The 22,287-nt window shown below is 40.2% G+C and overlaps 1 protein-coding gene across 1 annotated transcript in view; it reads left to right on the plus strand.

The window, feature by feature from the left end:
- LOC127101976 (uncharacterized) overlaps positions 1–22,000 on the plus strand; it is a 133,420-nt gene extending 111,420 nt beyond the window's left edge. The window contains exon 4 of the mRNA XM_051039402.1: positions 21,890–22,000. Coding sequence (XP_050895359.1) covers positions 21,890–22,000 — 111 coding nt within the window. The remainder of the gene's footprint in view (positions 1–21,889) is intronic.
- Positions 22,001–22,287: the final 287 nt, after the last annotated feature.

A 22,287-nucleotide genomic window follows, 5' to 3' on the forward strand; every position in this document is an offset into this window, starting at 1 on the left:
ACCATTCCTTTGGATAAATAGAAGTGCGGCGGCGACTCGACTTGTATGGTTTACCTTAGATTTAGTCAATATCTCTAATGGTAACGAATACCCCGCTACAGATATCAACCAAGTGGTATGATTCAACATATACTGACGCAGATGCTTAGCAGCCCAAGCCAATGCGCAATAAGTCTTTTCAAGCATTGAGTACCGAGTCTCACAATCGGTGAACTTCTTACTGAGGTAATAGATTGCAAATTATTTCTTCCCAGTCATGTCTTACTGACCAAGAACACAACCCATACTATCTTCTAGCATAGTCAAATACATGATCAACAGTCTTCCTTCAATATGTGGAGACAAGATCGGAGGTTTAAGCAAATATTCCTTGATAATATCAAATGCTTTTTGGCAGTCTCCGGTCCAATCAAAAGACTGATATTTCTGAAGAAGCTTGAATATAGGCGCACATGGGGCAGTCATGTGGGAAATGAATCTCGAAATATAATTCAAGCGACCGAGAAAACCTCTGACTTGCTTCTCAGTTTTGGGCGCAGGCATCTCTTGTATTTCTTTGACCTTGGCAGGATCAACTTAAATACCCTTCTCGCTGACAATAAAGCCCAACAATTTACCAGAACGAACACCAAAAGTACACTTATTGGGATTCAAGCGGAGTTTATATTTCCTCAAACGCTGGAATAGCTTCAACAAATGCTCAACATGTTCCTCTTCATCAATTGATTTAGCAATCATGTCATTGACATATACTTAAATCTCTTTATGCATCATATCATGAAAAAGAGTAGTCATTACTCTCTGGTAAATTGCACCAACATTCTTTAGACCGAAAGGCATCACTCTATAACAGAATGTTCCCCAGGGTGTAATGAATGTGGTCTTTGTAGTGGGGTTTTCGTCACCTTTAGGTTTATTGACTAAACCAAAAGTAAACATACAATTCGAGTCGCCACCTCACTTTTATTTGTCCAAAGGAAAGGCTAAAAAGAGAACAAAAGCCAAGGTAAGAAGTTTTTCAAATCAAAAACTAATAAAAATGTCAGAGATCTGGGTAAGGGGGTTGGTTATGAAATGGGAAGGTTTTACGTACCCAAAACATCCTTAGTACTCTAAGGGAACCCTTTTTGCAGATATGTGTTATAGGTTTATATTTGTGTAAATATTTGTACAAATTATTGGAGGGATGAGAAGAGAATAAATTATATTTACAAGTTTTATTGTTTGAATGGATGAACCCATTGCCTACGTACCATCACAAAGGAGGATCAAAACCTCATAGTTCGGGGTAAAAATATCAAAAGATTAGTGAATTGATTTGATCAAAATCCTTAAGGTCTTTTGTCATCAAAGGGAGAAAACTCAACCTAAACCAATAATCCCCCATGTGAGGAAGGCTTCAACATGCTAGTGAGGGGTTAACCCTATAATAAGCATGGAAGTCTTATAGTCCAATCACTAAGGATGAGGTGAGATTTACATCAACCACTATGATAACTCAAACCTATGACTAATGTTTTTGAAAAGGTTTTATAAGTTGGCCATTGGAACCACAAAAGCAACTTAAAGTGAGTTATATTTACAAGTTAGATTTATTTACAAAATGAAGTCAAAGTTGGATTAGTGTTTATTCACAATATGTATTTATAAAAATAGTTTTGAAAAGTCAAAGGCTTAAGGCCTAGGCTTCTAATTTGAAACAAAGTCAAAGTTTAGAAAATATTTTGGGCTTGGTTAGAGTGGGGAGAAGAAGAGAAGGGCTATTCCTAAAGCATACAAAGATAAGAGGGGAAAGATAAACCCTTGGAGTTCCTTTTCTTGAAGTCATAGAGATGACTCAAGATGCTCCTTTCCTTTGGACTTAGCACACAAACAAGCAATCACACAATTTGAACTCAAGCTCCTAGGATCTCCATTTGGCTTGTCTCTTAACTTGGCTAATCATGACAATGGTCCTCTTTTCACAATCTCAAGGTGGGATCCCTATCACACAAAAGCAAACAACAAAAAGTTCACAACACAATAAGGGGAATGGACAAAGAATAAGTTTGGATGAGAAGTCCTTTGAGATCAACTTTGGATTTTAGCATTTTAAAGGCATGAGGCCTAGTTGCTCTTCAAAAATTTAGCATTCTAAAGGCATGAGGCCTAGTTCCTCTTGAACTCCTTTAGGCATAGTTAAGTCCTAATTCTAAGTCCTTTCTCCTTTTGCATTTGGTTCACACAAGACAAACACAAAGCAAACACATGATAGCAATATATTCATATACAATAATGGGCTTAAATGAGCAAAAGAAAAATGACATAAACATAAAATATGTGCTCAAGTGAGGAAAGGGAAAAGCAATATGAATAAATGAGCAAGAAATAAATGGCATTAAAAGTAAAGGGGAAGAAATTAAATGCTCAAATTAAAGTTAGTAATTAGTGAAGTCATGTTAGCTTGTCATAAGACAATGTAGCGCTATGTTAAGCAATTGTAAGTGGACTAATGTAGTAGTCACACCTATCTGAGGCCGGTCAATAAAAATATAGGCAAAGAACACAAGTTAGAGATCATGACTAGTAAGCCAAGCTCCACAAACTTGTCATGCCAAAACAAAAGGGGAAGGGTCTTGCATGGACTTTAGGTTATTTGCTTGACCAAGAAGCAACCTATCTTGGACACAAAACAACTCACTTGATCATGGATCAAGTTGTGTTTGGTTTGGATCAAAGAAGGTTAAACCTCTCATTTGTCAAGACCAACCATAAGACATTAACTCATTGACCATTGATGGAAAGAATGGGATGAAGATGAAAGGGATGGAAAAAGAATACATCAATCAATTTCAATTGGTCAAATATGAATCAAATCAACATCAATCAATACCAAACAGAAAAGAAATGAAGATAACAAGTCAACAAGTCAACAATATTTTTTTGGTATTTTTTTGAATTAAAATAAAATGCAAATAAAAAATAATCAAATAAGGTCAAACCTCAAATTCAATTCAAATCAACTTCAACAAGTCCAATTAAATTCTCATAAGTTCAACATGGTCAAACAAGCTTTGACTAATTTTCTCAACAATTTTGGAAGTCATAAAGTATTTAAAAAAAAATTAAAAACAATTAAAAATAGCACAAAATGGATTAAAATCTCAAATCAAATAAGAAATTGATGAGACTATTTTTCATTGATTTATCATGATCCATAAATGCTAGGAAAATATTTTTGGATTTTTCAAATATCAGAAAAGTATTTTAAAATAAATTAAAACTATTAAAAACCAAATAATTCAGAAAAAAATATTAAATGAAGTCTCAAAAGTAATTAAAAATCAAAATATGAAACCAAATTTGCTTGACCAAGAAGCAACCTATCTTGGGATGAGACTATTTTCTTTTATTTTTATGACTTCAAATAAATTTTTTATGAACTTTTGAAAATCAATTGATTTAACTGAAAATAAAAGAAAATAGAAATAAATGAAAAATGCGCAGCCACGGGATAGACTTCATTAATTGACGTGGCAAGGAGAAACGGTCCAGATCATGAGGAACACGGTACAACCAAGTCAAGCGCGCCACAATGTGAATTAGATAAAGTAAGCATAATGGATGAATGAGATTAGAACGTGGCATTCAGATCTAAGGGCCAGGAAGTAAGACACGTTGATGGTGGTGGTGGAAACCACCGTCTTCTCCGGCGAGCCAACAGAATCCGGCCACCAGTTGTAGAGAAAAAAGTTTAACAAAAGTGGAAAGTAAGGACATGGAAATGAAGCTCGTATGATGGAGATCAACACTATATCCATGGATCTTCCTCACTTTTCCTATATTGAGAGAAATGTGAAGTGGAAGATCATGGTGTTCAAACTGAAAGTACACGAAATGGAAAATTGAAACCACCATTGGCTTGCCTCAAGTGTGAGGACTTCAGAAAACCACACAAATAAGAGAATACTATATTGAATTGAGAGTTTTAGATCCAAAAAGTTTGAAGGTATACCTCTGAATTGAAGCTCTTTAGGCCACGAAACCTTCAAGATCTTGGCTCCTCTTTGCTCTATGGATGTAGTGGAGATGAAAGGTTAAGGAATTGAGCTTTAAAGATCAACTAATGATGTTGAATTTCAAGCTCGAAAATGAGAAAAAAATCTGAAAAATGCCTTTGGTATGGTTATGGGTTCAATGCTGCAGCGTTTCAGATCTCCAAAAGGTTGATGAATGAATGAGAATGAGTGTTTATTTATTGCTGAAATTGGCTGTGCATCATGCTTCCCTCGTGTGCATGGAATTTGAAATTGGATATGCATGGGCCTGTACAAGCGCATGTGAGGCCCAATGATGGGTGAAAAATTATGCTGAGTTCATATGGAGTGGATTTGGACGTTCAATTTGGAGGGAACTGGCTTGCATACACAAATTTCATCATGAAAAACCAAAATGCACATAAATGAAGAGCTCTTCGAAACTCACCAATGGCAAGTCCAAAAAAGTAATGTGAGTAATGGTTGGAAAGCCCTTGAAATAAGGAAAAAAGTCATGTTAGGAAAAAATTCATTTGGCATGTGCAAATTAATGAAAACTGACCTGGAAGATCCAAGTACAAAACATGTTTAAGTCACCTTTGAAAATTTTCACCAAAAGTAAGCCCAATCAAACCCCTCTGTTTTCATGATGCAAGCTTCAAATGGAAAAACCTCCAACATCAAAGTTGTATATCTTTTCAAGATGATCAATTTAGACTCAAAGTTTGTATCATTTGGATTTTCTATGATAAAGTCATGGGAATTTGAAGTTGGGTACTTTTTCAAATTCATTGACTTAGGTCCAATGTGACATATAATGTTTTGCATTATCACATGTATTTATTTTAGTATTATGAAATTTTGTCCAACATAAAATTTGAATTAGAAATCTAAATATTTCCAATGCATTTAGTCTCACCTCAAAATCATAAAAATTAAGGAAGTTATGTCCTTGGTAATTTGACCCAAAATTAGGGTTCCAATCAAAATGACCTATAATGTTTTGAAATGAATGATGACCTTCCAAGTTTCAAATGGATTTTTGATGAACATGAAAGTTGTTCATATGGTTCTTAAGAACATTTGTTATCTTATGGTCATCTTCATTTGATAAACACATTAAAAGTTATATCTCAATGGTGCTCAGCTTAGTCAGATGACTTGACTGGTCAACTTCTCAAGGCCAAACTTCCAATCTTGATGAATAAATGATTGAGGATCCTTAAATAGGCTCATAAATGAATAAAATGATGAATTAAAGAACTTCCCTTGATTAAATTTGATCATAGGTTGAGGTTGCTTAATGGGCAAGGCATAATCAAAGCACAGTTGAATTAGGGTTTCCTTGGGAAACAATCCTCAAGCCCTTTGAGTTATCTTGATCAAATTGGAAAATTGAGATACTTGGGAGACATATATGATTATTAGGAGCTTTGTGGACCATTGTCATGCTTTTCCTCATCTTCATCTAGCAATTTCATTGGGCTTAGGAGCCTCCTAGGAGCATTGGAGCACATGATCACTTGAGCTTCAAAACAAAAAGAGTTAGTGACATATTTTTGTGCTTTTGGTTAGTAAACAAATAAGAAAAACAATAATATACAGTACAAGCATGCTTGGTGGTCTCAAACCACTAACACAAGTCCCACCCCTAGGGTTAAGGAGCCAAACATGTTATGATCCTTGAGGCAATGCACTGAGCAATGATATGATGCCATGAGGGATATTAGGGTCAAAATTAGGGTCTTACAGTCTTCTCCATATCCTCGGGTGCCATTTTAATCTGATTATATCCAGAGAATCCATCCATAAATGAAAATACTTTGAATTTAGCAGTATTATCTACAGCATATCAATGTGTGGCAGAGGAAAATCATCTTTCGGACTGGCTTTATTCAAATCTCTATAGTCAACACACATGCAGACTTTTCCATATTTCTTCAGTACTGGCACAATATTGGCCACCCATTGCAGATACTCAACAGTTACAAGGAAACCATCATCAATTTTCTTTTGAACTTCCTCTTTGATCTTCACAGCCATATCAGGATGCGTTCTTCTCAAATTCTGCTTGACTGGCGGGCATTCTGGCTTCAACGACAATCTATGCTCCACAATCTTAGAATCCAAACCAGGAATGTCTTGATAGGACCAAGCACACACATCTGCATACTCTTGAAGAAGATCAATCAACCCCTTCTTAGCATCTGGACACAGTCGAGATCCAATCTTGACTTCCTTCATCTTCGGAACCCAAGTTGACTAGCTCAATCTGCTCTTCAAACGGCTGAATAATCTTTTCATCTTGCTCAAGAAGACGAGACAATTCTTCACTCACTTCTACATCACTTTCCTCTCCGGCTTCAAACACTGGGAATTCAAAAATCGGAGAAGGAGAAGGATCATTGTATTCAATGGGGTTAGGAATAACCTGCATAATGATTTGATATTTTGATTTTAGAGAAGTGAATTTGTGACCAAATATTATGCAGATGGACAATTATATTGTTTATTCATGTTTTTTGTGATTACCATTTTCAGAATAAAGCAAAAAGTAAAAATAAACAACAAAGATGTGGATGAATAGAATTAATTTTATTGATGATCAAATCAAAATGCCCAAACAATGTTCACTTCTCCCTTAGGCATAGGAGAAGGATTTTAAAATATAAAAGAAATTACTTAGATCGATACAAAATAACAGGAATATCAACAGTAGTCCAATTGTTGCATGTATGTCCATGCGTCACAAAGTTGGTGCAGTCTTCCTCTTTATTGTCCTCTAGCACAGCAGCTAAGTGTTATTCATTCCCATGAATGAACCCTCCGCTACGGAAGCTGAGTTACATCTCTTCTGATCTAACGATTGACGAGCCCTTCTGGAACCCCAAACCAGTTCTTCCTCTGTTGTTGGAGACCTCTACCACGCGCCCCCACTGATCAACAGAACCTTCTTCAACAATCTTATGCGCATCTTTCAGAGAGGACATAGGTGTCCTAACTCTCTTCTCAACAGCAATAGATAAGGCTTGGAATGGAGTTCCAACCTCATCCTCATCTTCCACATAAGAGAAAGATGACAGATGGCTTACCAACAACGCTTTCTCACCTCCCACAATCACCAACTTGTCATTCTTGACAAATTTGAGCTTCTGATGCAGAGTGGAAGTAACAACTCCTGCTTCATGAATCCATGGCCTTCCCAAAAAACAGTTGTAGGTCGGGTGGATATCCATTACTTGAAAAGTAATCTGAATCACTCGGACCTATCTTGACTTGAAGGTCCACTTCTCCAATAACCGTCTTGCGCGAGCCATCGAAAGCTTTGACAATCACCCCATTGTACCTCATGGGAGCTCCTTGATAAGATAACTTTGACAATGTTGACTTTGGAAGCACATTGAGTGACGACCCAGTGTCAACTAGCACATTTGACAAAGCATCTTCTTTGCAATTCATAGAAATGTGCAAAGCCAGATTGTGATTTCTTCCATCCTCAGGGAGTTCTTCATCGCAAAAGCTCAAATTATTGCATGAAGTGATGTTAGCCACAATATGATCAAATTAATCCACAGTAACATCTTGCTCTACGTATGCCTGTTCAAGAACTCTCTGGAGTGCTTCTCTGTGTGCTTCGGAATTCAAAAGCAGAGACAACACGGAAATCTTTGAGGGGGTTTGGAGCAACTGCTCAACCACATTGAATTCACTCCTTTTAATTAGTCGAAGTACCTCATCATCATCATTGGCTTTAAAATTGATGGATTCACCAGACTTATTCTTTGAACAACCAACTGGATCTATATTAGGTATCTCCACTTGCTTACCAACAACTGTTTCTTCTTTATTCTCTGGGAACACCGGTCCAAAAACTCGACCACTGCGGGTCACCTTCGTTACATCTGCAATGCTCACTACTTAACTGGTCGTAGGCAATGGGACCTCTTGACCATTCTCTAACATTGTAGTACTTTATTGATACGGTACAGCCTTATCAGATGCATACGGGACTGGGCCCGCTAACCGTACTACCAACGACAAAACTGATTTATTGCTGACGTTCTTGCTGCTATCATACTAGATCACCAACCACTCTGGTTGCTTGAAAATGGGCACTATGACATTAACATCGTCATCTACATGATGGGATTGAACAATCTGGATCATGCCTTCATGCATCAGACGCTGGACGTCCCTTTTCACAACAACACACCCTCTTGGGTTCACACTACAAATATCACAACTATCATGATCATGTTCACAGTCACTCACCAAATAGATATCTTTATGCATTTTCACCAAAGATCTTCGGATAAACCGGACATCGAAAACTTTAAATTCACCTGGACAGCCGTCCACCATGTTCACTGAAGAATTCCCATGAGCGGGCAAAGGATTAGCTTTCACATTGGGCGCGCGGTCTTCAAAAGACACCATGCCACTCTTCATAAGCTTTTGCACCTCATACTTCAGCGGATAACAATTCTCAATAAGGTGCCCAGGTGCACCCTGGTGAAAAGCACAGCGAAGTTCGGTTTTATACCACCAAGGAAGTGGTTCTGGGATCTGCGGTGGATTCCTTGGTTGAATCAAATTTTTAAGGACTAATGATGGGTACAATTCTGCATATGACATAGGAATTGGGTCAAAAGAGACCTTCTTCCTCTCGAAGTTCTGTTGCTGGTGATGATTGTTGATGGAATTGTTGTTGGTGTAGGTGTTTGTTCTTTGTTGCGGTTGTTGTTATTGACGTTGATTTTGATACTGATGTTGTTGTTGTATTGGTGTTGTTTGCTGATTAGAGAATACTGGAATGACAGAAGATACTTGATGATGATGATGTTGACGGGGTGGTGGATTTCTTCTTGCTTGAGGCCTCCTCTGCCTCCCACTAGAAATTGCGTTTGTCTCATTATCCTTCCTATTGCTGAAACTACTCTCATACTTCTTGCTTGCCAACGCCTCATCTTTCGACAATCGTCCTTCACGGACCCCTTCTTCAAGTCTCATCCCCATATTTACCATTTTAGTAAAATCACTGGGGAACTAGCGATCATGCGTTCATAGTAAAATGAACTCATGGTTTTCAGAAAGATTTTTGTCATCTCTTTCTCTTCCAAAGGAGGAGTGATCTGGGCAGCCAACTCCCTCTAACGATGGGCGTACTCCTTGAATGTCTCCTTATCTTTCTGAGACATGGACCTTAGTTGGTCCCTATCTGGTGCCATATCCATGTTGTACTTGTACTGTTTCACAAAAGCCTCACCTAAGTCATTGAAAGTGCGGATGCTTGCACTATCTAACCCCATATACCAACGGACTGCAGCACCTATCAGGCTATCCTGGAAATAGTGAATCAGCATGGGGTCATTATTTGTCTGGGTTGACATCTTGCGGGCATACATCACAAGATGACTGAGTGGACAGGAATTCCCTTTGTACTTCTCAAAGTCAGGCACTTTGAATTTCACTGGGATTTTAACATTGGGCACTAAGCACAATTCAGCAGCACTCTTCCCAAACAGATCTTTATCTCTCAGCGTTTTTAATTCCTTACGCAACTCAAGAAATTGGTCCTTTATCTCATCCATATTCTCATAAACATTTGGGCCCTCAGATGGCTCAGAATGATAGATGGTGTCCTCTACACGAGGCAAAGTGTGCACAACAGGAGGTGGTACGGACATGACCGGGCTAGATGTCGACATGGAAGTGTCGCATCGCACGAAAAACCGGCGGGAAAAGAAAGAACAACAGAGCCGCCACCGTGCGTTATTTATCCCAAAAGAGGGAAAGGAAACGCTCAGAGTAAACCTGGAAAAGAACATGGTCTCGCGACCAAAGAGGATGGGTTCGGGAGTCAGTTATGCGAAGGGAAGGTATTAGCACCCCTACGCATCCGTAGTACTCTACGGGATCCACGCACAAAAGGAAGGATAATTGGTTGCTAAACACTGCTCAAATACTCACACACACTGGCTGAAAGAAACGCAAGAAACTGACTGAAACTGACTCGGCAGGATGTCGCATCCTGGGCCTACTTAGTCTATCAGGCATAGACATCAGAGTCGAAGTAGTTCGGAATGGGGAAACGACACATGCTCGCTAGGATATCGCATCCTATGCATACGTATCTTCTCGGACGAGAGAAGAATCAGAGCATTCGTAGCTCGGCTGACACGCACACAAACAAACAAGACACAGGCAAACGTGGAGCCCGACTGCCAATCACTGGACTTATATCAGCATCCGAACCAAACACACGCACACTGGAACCTAACTACCATTCGATGGACTTACATCAGCTTCCAAGCACACAACAACACAATAAGTTAATAGGGAGTCGGGGACTCGAGCCTATAACTGTCAAGCACACACTCAAACAGACAAACAACAAATTGCTAAGGAGTCAGGCACTCGAGCCTAGCAATTGTCAGACAACACACACAAAAGAAAGAAAAGGCGCCCGGAGAGATCAGCTCAATCTCCTGCCTACATACTTCATCTGGTATGAAGATCAGGGCGATGTAGTTCCCCTACGCAGGGATAAAGGTTCTAGCCTAACCAGATAACAGAGGGAGACACAACTAGGGAGACTACGACTCGAGCCTAGATGTTATCATGCAAATCAACCCTAAGTTATGGTTTCTAGCTAAATGGCACAAGGGCCGACCTATCCTAAGCATGGCTCACACAGGAAGCAAGCCACACACACTTAACTTGCACAGGAAGCAAGCCAAGTAAAACCTAACTTGCACAGGAAGCAAGTCTAAACTAATCCTAACTTGCACAGGAAGCAAGTCAAACAATCCTATCTTGCACAGGAAGCAAGTCAACCAATCCTATCTTGCACAGGAAGCAAGTCAAACAATCCTACAAGCACAGATAGCACACGCTATACACAAACAAGTGGCTCAAACAAGGGTTAGGTTTTAGTCAAGGGGTCATATCAACCTCGACAAACAAACCTCTGGAACTGGGTGAATGTGCTCTTAACCTTGCCATTGAGGGGCTAAGGTGAAGCAGATGAAAGGATGAAGTGAGGATGAGACCTCACAGCTCTTATCCCTGGCTAGGGAGAGCTCAAGACAAGAATGTGTGGGTTCAGAAAGTGGGAACCCTTCTACACATTTGAAACTGACTCAACTGTACAGTTGTACAAGATCTTGGGTTTGTATCTGAAATGCATCAACACAGTGGTGTGAGCAAAGCAGATGACACACTGAATAGTGGGGGATAGATTGCATATCCCTACCTTCCACCAATTGCCCCTTCACTTAGGAGGTCTTTGACTCTATGCAAGGACAAAGTTAAACATCCACAAACATCGCCTCTTAAGGAGGGCTTCAGACAGTTGCCTGGCCAAGTAACAGGCCAGGTCTTCCAGACTACATGAAGACAAAGAGACATACCTCAATGCAAATTGCTTATACAAGCAAAGTAAAGCAAAAGTTCACAAGGAACTAAAAGCAACTAAAGTACCTGGAACCAGTCAAGCACAGTTAGTATACAAGTCAAAGTTAAATCAAAATGAAACAGACATCAACCAGTCAACACAAGCAAGTGAATGTGCAAGGCACAAGGCTTAAGGCATGTGAGCCAAGCCACCTACAAAACGAACAAGTTAGACAATGATATTCAAGCAAGCTCAATCAAATTGTAATGATCTCTTTGAAGCATTTGTAGCTTAACCTGAAAACATAAGCTCAAAAGTGAGTACCAGGACCACTAGGGCAAGCCTAGGGTCAAAAATAAATGAGAAAGTCAAAACAGCAAGGGATATCCAATCAAAGTCAAGTTTAAACATTCAAGAAACAAACTCAATTGGGTTCACATTCATATCAATCACTATCATCATTTCATGAACCATTTAGGTCAAAGTATGGCAAACAGAAGCTCATAGAAGTCAACAGCAAGACTTAACTCAAAAGCAATCTAAACATTTTCCAAAAATCACCAAATAAATCATGATCAAACCTAACACATAGCATGGTAAGCATGTCAAATTTCATCTCATTTGGGCAAGTGGAAGGCAGTCAATGAAAATCAGAAAGTCAAAGCACATTTGAACATGCTCAATGAAGTCAAACAAACATGCATCAACTTAGAAAAATCATAAGTCAAGAATGGTGTATGATAAATGAATGGGACTAAAGCCATGGTAAAGATGAAGATGTCTAGTTATCTCATGCAAAATTTCATGTCCATCCAATAAAGTATGAGAATTTCACAAATGAAATGGGGACATGTGTCACACAAAGTCAACATTTGACTAGGCAGGGAAGAAAAATCTCAAACAAATGGAAAATAGTTCAATTAAATCCAAGAAAATTCACAAGTAAACTAGACATACAAGAGTAAGCTCATGGAAAAAAAATCAAGTCATTTGGAGGTCAAGAAGCATGGCAATGAAAATCATGAAGTTGGACATCAATGGTGTGACACAAATTGTCACACCTTAATTCAAAAAATCATAACTCACAAACCACAAATGATAAATTCACAAACTCTATACCAAAATCACCATGAGTGTGTCTAGTTTGAGCACAAAAAATTTGGAAGCCATTGGATACATTCTCATCATTTCACAATTGATTTGGCAAGGTGTACAAAATTTGGTCACATGTCACAAACCCTAAGGCCATTTAAAAACCATTCATCCAAAAATTCTGGAAAAATAATGATAAAAAAGTAGAGATCATGATGAACACAACACAAAAAATCCCATTCAATTTGGATCAAAAATGAGCAAGTTATGAATTTTGGAAGATTGATGAAATAATTGAAGAAATAAATTGGAATAAAATTGAAAGAATGGCATTTTTGTAAATAACCCTGTCACTTATCAAAACGACCGTGTTTTAGTCCAGAAAATGAAATATTTTCATTGGCTCGTGGGGGGATGGTACAGTAACAGCATACAAAACACATTCAAATGCAGAAAATCTGGGCTTCTAGGGTTTGTGAACAGTGCTTCATCCCTCCCAAAATCGAATTTCCCAATTTCTCCCAAAAATGCCAATTGATTACACCATTGTAAACATTAAACAACACACAACAACATCCTAACATTGGTTGTCATTAATTTGAACTACACAACAAGAAATCGATGGAAATATTTTCAAGCACCAAACTTCATCTCATCATATCTTCATGAATACACAACTATTTTCAAAAAGGAAAGCATCATGACACTCAGCATTGAAAGACCTTTCCAAAGTATATGTCAATTTGAGAAAATGGGAGGGTCGAATCCATACCTTTTTTGAAGGGCAGTTTGAAAAACAGTTGTCGTTTGGTCCTTTTAGCCTGAAACAGATGCTCCTTAGGTCCTCTAGTGATGGATGATGATTGGTGTTTGGCTTGAAATGGCCTGCAATAGCTTTAAAAGAAACTCTGCCATAGATGAAATGTGAGGAAGAACAGCCATGGAAAAGGTTGTACAGTTGGAGAATGATGGTGAGAATAGGTTTACAATGTAGTTTGGAATGATGTCTAGGCAAGGCAAGGTTTTGTCCCTTGAGAGTTTCTGACAGAAAGTTGAAAAATGCAAAAATGGATTTTTAGAGAATGAGATGAAGTTGGCTTGTGTCTGTGTTATGAGGCTGCTTCTGGTTTCATTGCTGACAAGAAATGATGGAGGGATGTTGAAGCATCAATGCAAAGGTTAGCTCTTTGGAAGTTCTTTTACTGCTTTTTTAGAAAATGCACCAAGATAGTTTTCAGCATGAGTGAATTTTTTCCATGCCAATGTGTTTGATGGTGTTTGATGACTATCTCAAGCCAGGCCAGGTCAGGTTCATTGCGTGTTTGGATAGCTTGTGGACAGAAAATGCAAGTGAGGTTTTTGTTTGAATGAATGAGGTCTGTTGGCCTGCTATGTCATGTTGGTGTGGTCTAGTGATGCTTGGCCATGGCAAGAAAAATGAGGGAAAGGCATACTCTTTCTGTGGTGTTTGACAGGATTTTTCTTGGCAAAATGCAAGTGAGGTGGTTGGAATAAATGAGGTTTGTTGTTGGTTTCTGTTGCAAGGCAGGATGGATGCTTGTTCTGCTGTTTTGATGACAGGAAAATGAGGTCCTTTGCCTGCTGCTAGGTTGTTGTGACAGGTTTTTAGAGGAATGGCCAAGTGAAGTTCAAATGCAAGTAGCAAGGTGTGATTTGGGAGGGTGTGGCTGGTTTTTCATGGCAAGGTTGGTTTGTTGTGTTTGTAAGGTTTTGAAGGTGCAGTGTAGGGTTGGACTGGCTTGTGGCAAGGTTTGGACAGGAAATGCACAAGCAAGGTGAGTGGATTTTTGATGAGTGAAGCTCCTGATTTTCTCTCTGTGTTGTAATGTTGTCCCAGGATTTTTTGATCATCCGAGGCCAAATAGCTAGGTCCAGTTTTTTAGAGAGTGTATGAAGTTGGTCTTGGTTTTGGCAAATGCAAATGGGGGAGCTTGAATGAATGAGGTTAGGTCATGCCATGTTGGTTTGTAGCTGCCATGACAGAAAATGTTGGAGGGTATGGTTTGAGCAATTGCCAAGGGTTGTTCTTGCTGCAGACAGGTTTTGATAGGCCCAAGCAAGGCAAAATGAATGCAGTTAGGAGGAGTCCTTTTTTGCTGCAAAATGTGTTTCCTTTTGATGAAAAAATGGATCTCTTGGTTCTCTTGTTTTTTGTTTTGTTATGACAGGCAATGTGAAGCATAAACTGCTATGCTGTGGTACAGGGCATGGCCAGGTCCTCTCCTTTTGGGAAGTTTTCTTGACAATCCCCTTGAAATGCACAGCAGGGTGAGGTTTTGAGAGAGTCAGTGGTCTGCTGCTATGTGTGTGTCCAAACAGAAAATGATGGCCAGGTTTTTTGACAGAAAAAATGTGCCAAAGGGTAAGAGCATGGTTGGCCAAAGAGTGAAGGTTTGAGAATCACCATCAAAAAATGAAGTGCTGGTGTTGGTTTTATGACAGGAAAAATGCAGTTTTTTTGATGTTCTTCTTTGAAGCAGGGCCAGGGTTAGTTCATTTTGTGAATTTTGGAATCATTTGGTAGATGCAAAGATGCAGTCTTTTGGAGAGTGAGTGAATGAGCCAAGGCCTTGTTGCTGTGTATGGTTGCTGTTTGGAATGAATGCAAGGTCTTTTTGCTAGTTCTTGACAGTGTTAAAAGATGAGGTTTTAGAGAGTGAAAGAACCATGGTCTTTTGTTGGTTTGTGTTGCAAAGCAAAGTTGAATTACTGGGAGTTTTTTGACAGAACCATTGGAATGCAAAATAGCAGGGCCCTCTTTCTGTCGGATGCCAGCCTGAATCAATTTCAATATATCAAAGTGAGTGAGTCTTTCTTGGAGAGTGAGTTGTATGCCATGCTGCTGCTAATGCTCTTGTCCTTGATAGCAGAAATGGTGGATGAAAAATCTGCTGTGGACAGTACAAATTATTGTTGGAAGTATGGTAGCATTTGTCCTTTTGCCTAATTTTTAGCAACTAAGCATGGCCTTCTATTGTTGTTGGTTTAGGCTGCAAGATGAGGTCTCAAATGACAGAAAAAGGCCTCTAAGAACTCTGTTTTGATGAGTACAAGGCATGGTTGTGGAAGCATGGACAAGTATGGTGAATTTGTACCTTTCTTACAATTCAAGCAACCAAGCAATGGCCTTATGTACTGCATATTTTGACTTTGCAAACACATTCTAAATGACATTTCTGAGCTTTCCCAATTGGCCAAATGTTGAAAAAATGTTCATATCAAAAAGTCAACTCTTGGTCAAACTTGCATTTAAATGAGAAATGTCAAAATATGCCATTTTGATTGGTGAAGTTTTGGCTCATGAAATTTATATTTTTGGAAAGAGGGGATCAAATGTGACTTGTAGGAAAAAAACCCCACCAAAATTGGCCAAACGGTTTGGGAGATATGGCCCTTTGAAGTTCAAGATTTTCTGAAATCGATTCGATCATAACTTGCCAACCATACATGGGAATTAAGAGTTCTTGGACTTTTTGGAAATGGGAGAACAAGATCTTCAACTTTCATGTTGGGCAAAAATTCATTTGAGGCTTGTATCATGATGTAAGTTTGAGGATCAAGACTTTCCATTTATGGCAAGTTTCAGTTACAGGCCCAGTTTCCGTTTTTGGAAATTTCTGATCTGGCTTCAAATTCTTCCATGATGGTGTTTGACATGATATATGATGACTATTTGGACATGAATGAACTCTCACAAACCAATTCCAATCATCCAATCACTGATTAAATGGACAGTTGACCAACAGTTGACTTTTAGGGTTTCTGATTGATTGTGCATTGACTGATGACTTCCAAACCCTAATTCCTTGAGGACTTGACTTCAAATGATGTCCCAAGTTGTATGAACTCTTGATTATTGATCATGGTGCCCAAATTCCACAAGAATGACCACCATCCACTACTTTGACTGACAGTTGACTTTTTTAGGGTTTTTTACTGTCTGTGTATGAACTGCTGACCTCTGAGCCCTCAACCCTTGACCAAAATACTTCAAATAGACCTCCAAGCCATGTGAACTTGTTGGACAAACCCCAAGGCCTTGATTCAATGAGAAATTCCTTTGCTTGCTTGGTTGACTGATCAGGAGATTAGTTTGACCTAATTCTTGATTGCTTGCTCTTGAGGCAACTGAGGGACAATGCAAATGCTATGCAATGGATCATGATATGCTATGACCTAATATGAAAATGTATGCATAATGATAGGTGCAAATTTGAGGTGCTACAGCTGCCCCTATTCAATCAGCTGGGAACCCGAATGGATGAGAGCAACGGCTGTCAGACTTTCAGGGTAAACAGGGATTGAATACCAAGAACCGTAGAATTTGCACAATACAGGGATCCACCAATGGAAACGTCCACTGGGATTTGATCTTTATTACTGGGTATATAGATTTTTTTGGTTTTTGTTTTTAAAGGGTACAGCCACATCCAAACATCGCAACGACGACGAATGGGAATAGAAATCACAACTAGATGCCAACGGACAACTAGGAAAAACTCGACGTTTACCAAGACCAACGGAGAGGTAACCAGACATTAATGAATGACCGGAAGGGATACAACCATACGTCAACGGACGAAATGGGAAAAACTCAACGTTTACCAAGACCAACGGAGAGGTAACCAAATATTAATGAATGAATGGAAGGGATACAACCATACGTCAACGGACGAAATGGGAAAAACTCAACGTTTACCAAGACCAACGGAGAGGTAAATCCACGTGGGGACAAGTACAACTAGACGTCATAGGACGAATAGGAAAAACTCGACGTTTACCAAGACCAACGGAGAGGTAAATCCACGTGGGGACAGGTACAACTAGACGTCATAGGACGAATAGGAAAAACTCGACGTTTATCGACACCAACGGAGAGGAGAATACTTCACTTGGGAAGGAGGACACAACCAAATCATCAACGGATGATCGGGAAAAACTCGACGTTTATCGACACCAACGGAGAGGAGAATACTTCACTTGGGAAGGAGGACACAACCAAATCATCAACGGATGATCGAGAAAAACTCGACGTTTATCGACACCAACGGAGAGGAGAATACTTCACTTGGGAAGGAGGACACAACCAAATCATCAACGGATGATCGGGAAAAACTCGACGTTTATCGACACCAACGGAGAGGAGAAATACTCTGCACGGAGAGGGGTACAACTAGACATCATCGGATGACTAGGAAAAACTCGACGTTTATCGACACCAACGGAGAGGAGAATACTTCTTCGGTCTGAATACCGGAAAATTGGCCTTGTGCCATGAGTACATCGACCTGATCGTTGGAAACTCCTTCGGTCTGAATACCGGAAAATTGGCCTTGTGCCATGAGTACATCGACCTGATCGTCGGAAACTCCTTCGGTCTGAATACCGGAAAATTGGCCTTGTGCCATGAGTACATCGACCTGATCGTCGGAAACTCCTTCGGTTTGAATACCGGAAAAACGTGAGACATATTATCTATAGCCGTCAAAACGTAGATAATACACTCGCATGGAAGATTATCCATAACCGGGTTGTAGGTTGTTAAATGAATAATCGACCGAAAAGAAAGGCATCTGGGTACCAGACTCGGTATGCAAAAGATGACCGATCAGAAGAGGATAAAGTTGCTAACTTGGAGCAAGTATCCAAAAAGAAAGGGGAAGACCCAATGGGGACAATACTGCTTGATCAAAGCAAGTATCCAGAGGGGAAAGAATATCAATATCACAAACCGGATACTGATAACTGCAAAGAGGGGATTACATCTACCGGTTAGTAGGTAGAAAACCACGGAGAAGTAACCAGTCATCGATAGGATGAGCACAAAGGGTTAACTCCACCAAGGGGAGAACGTGGGATTTTACAACTACCAGCTAGTAGGTAGAAAACCACAAAGATAGGACTTACAACTACCGGGTTGTAGGTAGAGGCCAACAAACAGCATGAACCACAAAGGTTACCTCTGCTAGGGGATGAAAGTGGGATTTTACAACTACCAACTTGTGGGTAGAAAACCACAAAGATAGGACTTACAACTACCGGTTTGTAGGTAGAGGCCACAAATCCCGCTGAGGATAAGATGAATGAGTGCCGGTTAGTGACCAACTATTCATTTATGCCCCAGGGAAAAACAGGAGACAGCCACAAGGAAGCCAATTCAGGATCGATCCAAAAAGGCAAACCGAACCAAGACATCCTAATGAGGAAAGAACTCAATAGGGAAAACCCATCCCATTAGGGAGGGAACGGAAGCAACCGTCATCCACGAGGATGTATCTCAGTGGGGAAATGGCAGGAAAAGATTGACACTTTCTGCTTAAGGGGTAGACTCTACATGGAGAGATCAGACACACCCATATCTGCTTAAGGAAAAAGACTCAAGCTGGCAAGTCACCCACAATTGGGGAGTAACACTGCTGGGGATACCCATTCGACTGAGGGATCACTTGTTGGGAAAACACCAACCTCTCAACCATGCTGATGAACCTAATTCTAAAGCCGATCCAATGGCGCGATGCTAAACTCTTTCCAACAACCCAATCTCGGCTGGTCACCACGGCCTAGGGCTAATGGATATGCTTGCTATGTTGATGCATGAGTTTTTTCTTGTTTTACACCATGCCCCATGATCATGGAAATGTTATGCACTAATGATGCAATATGCTATGCTTATCTAAATGATGAATGCATAAACACACGTCTCCTTCAGAGACAACACCGGGGAACTCCAGGAACTGTGATGGGGATCCTATAACCATGTCAACTTCCATCCTGCCGGGGAAAGACAAACCTTGCTGGGGAAAAACCACCAACACAACCTCTGCTGTGAAGACAACTTCAGACTTGGAAAATAGTCACAACCCCGCTGGGGATACAGATATCAGTCTATTACAGAAACCCGTCCAATCCACTGGTAGGATGAACTCTGCTGGAGAAATAAATGCTACTTCACTAGGGACGACCCAACCAATCCATATGTAGGAGAATCAATGCTGGAGATGTATTTCATGAGACCCGCTCCGCTCGGGGATCTATCTGAGGGAATGTCGGATTACGGGGATGTCGATCCACCAGATACTGAATCTTCAAAGAAAAACACCCATGTTGGGGGAGAGAGGAAGACTGCTCTGCTGGAGAGGCGAAAGTTGGAGTCTTCAGTAAACACTCTGCCAGGGGAGCTGCCCCACAATAATGTCCGAAACAGCAAACTTGCTGGGGATGCCCCACGATAGGGATTTGGAGGAAGAATATGTACTGCCGGGAACATGAAGATGAACAACTTCAAACGACACTGCATCGGGCAAATTCCCTGAGGAGAGACCATACGAGGTTCTGCAGGACAAAGATACAGTCATGCTCGGGATACGAACAATTGTCTTACCTGTTGGTAATCATACCACCCCCGGGAGAGCACTGTGGGTCTCCTAAGTATCCTTCCATCATCGTGAATGTTCGCTTTGTTTAAGAACAATTTTTTTTGAAAAAATTGTGTATTTTGAAAACAATGATACTTTATCAATTAAAGCATGCAAAACATTTGTTGAGTTGAAACAAAAAGGAGTGCAAATAATTGGATGAAAAGCTCAAATTGATGTGATGGAATGGTAGTCTGCAAAGGGCGAGACTCCATAGATCTGTACAAGTTTGAAATCGGTGATATATATTGGAGAGGGCTACATTGAACATAATGACCTTTACTCTACCATTCTGAATTTTCGATGTATTCAAAGCTTCAGTCGACGATGAATCGAGAATCCCTGACGGATGACGGATATAGAGCACAGTCTTGTCAAGATGCAGTTACTTGCCAAATCCCTAATTTTTGCCTAGATTGCCCCAGTGTGAGGTGCTCAATCTAGCGGGATGCAAATTCTTTTTTTTTTCAATGTCTCTAACTTTTGCCTGGATCGCCCTTTCGGGTTTTCAATCCACCGAGACGCTCCTTTTTGCCTAAGTCGCCCTTTGGGGTGTTCAACTTAGCGAGCTGTTTGATTTTTTTTCTTTTTGTTTAGGCGAAGTATTTCTTGACTGCATTTGGAATTCACAGGACGAGTGAACTTCTTCATCCATCGATGTAAGTGTTAAAGCACTGCCTGAAAAGGCTCTCTTGACAACACATGGACTTTCATAGCTTGGGGTTCACTTGCCCCTGGAATCGGGCACGAAAGACAAGACTTTCTTGAGCACAGGGTCCCTCTGAACACACGAGGCTTGATCTTCTGGTCGAATTCTTTCTTCACTCTCTGCTGATATGACTTGACCATGACACATGGCAGTTGATCTCTTCTTTTCGATCGAATTCAGCATCAGCCAACTTGGGACTTTGAGGGTGCTTTTGTTCTTTTGTTTCTTTCTTTCTTTTTCCTTCTTTTGATTTCTTTTGATTTCTTTTGATTTCTTTTGATTTTGCACCCTCTCTTTTCTCTTTTTTTTTTTTTTTTTTACTTTCTTTTTTTTGATTTTTGATGCCCCAGTTGGCTGTTCTGCTGATTCTCGAGATGCAGCTGAGTGATCTTCTTTTCTTGCCCAAGAAGTCGAGAAATTTCGTCAGGAATCCCTTCAACATCATCTTCTTCCGATTCGAATACAGGGAATTCAAAATTGGGAGATGACGTCCGATCACTATGTTCAATGGGTTTGAGAAACAACCTGCATAATGATTTGATATGAAAAGCTCTTTGAAAATCAAACAAGACAATCGTTATGCAGATGAAAAGATTGCTTTTATTCTTGTTTTTAAGGTTTTTTGTGATCACCAATTTCATGCAAAAAGCGAAAAGGGAAAACAAATGGAAAAACAAAAGTTTTAACATGAATTATTTGAATGAAAATATCATTGCACAAAATGCTGCCAACAATGTCATCACTTCTCCTTTTGGCATGGGAGAAGGGTTTTTTAAACAAAGTGATTATTACTCTGACTTATGAACAACCGTAGGAAAGCCCACAGTGACCCAATTGTGATAGATCCCACCGAGGATGACAACTGTCGGTATCCTTTGCATCAGCAGCTTCTGTTTTTTGAACAACTCTTCTGAAGACAAAGTCGGCGCCAGCCCAGGACTTGTTATCTCCAAGCTTGATTATCACGGGGACCCAAGTCTCCACAATTCGGAATACCTGACTTCGCGAGGTCTTGAACCTTCATCTTCAGTTGGAAACAACTGTCCATATCATGACCAAGAGCACCCGAATGATACACACAATGTCGTTCAGGCCTATACCGTCACCGAGGGTTGACGGGTATGGGTGGCGGGTCTCTGGGAGTAATCAAGTTCCGCTCTATCAACGAGGGATACAATTCGGCGTAGGACATGGGGATTGGATCAAAAAATGATCTTCTTCCTCTTATTACTTGCACCAGTTTGATTATCATTCTGAGGTTGGTAAGCCTGTTGCTGAGGATGATGTTGTTGATGTTGGTACCGCTGAGTTGACCTTCTCTACTGTTGTTGAGGTTGAGTTGCTGGAATAGTCACACCAACAGCCTGACGACACTGTCCTCTGTTCGCACTCCTCCGTCGGTGCACAGCATTTGTTTCACTCTCTCCCCTTTTGGGTGCCCCAGAGTATGTCTTCTTAGAACCGGAAGAACTTGAAGAGCCAGGATGGCGAACTGGAGCGCGGGTTGCTCTGACATTAATAGTCTCTGCAGCAAGAGGTTGTTCACTGATTCTGATCCCCCTCAACTCATCACCCAAGGCATAATCATCGACGAGAATGGTGACAGCAACATCCTCATGAGCGGGTACATTCACTGGT

The sequence above is a fragment of the Lathyrus oleraceus genome, chromosome 7 (assembly GCF_024323335.1).
Source record: "Lathyrus oleraceus cultivar Zhongwan6 chromosome 7, CAAS_Psat_ZW6_1.0, whole genome shotgun sequence".
Lineage (NCBI taxonomy): Eukaryota > Viridiplantae > Streptophyta > Magnoliopsida > Fabales > Fabaceae > Lathyrus > Lathyrus oleraceus.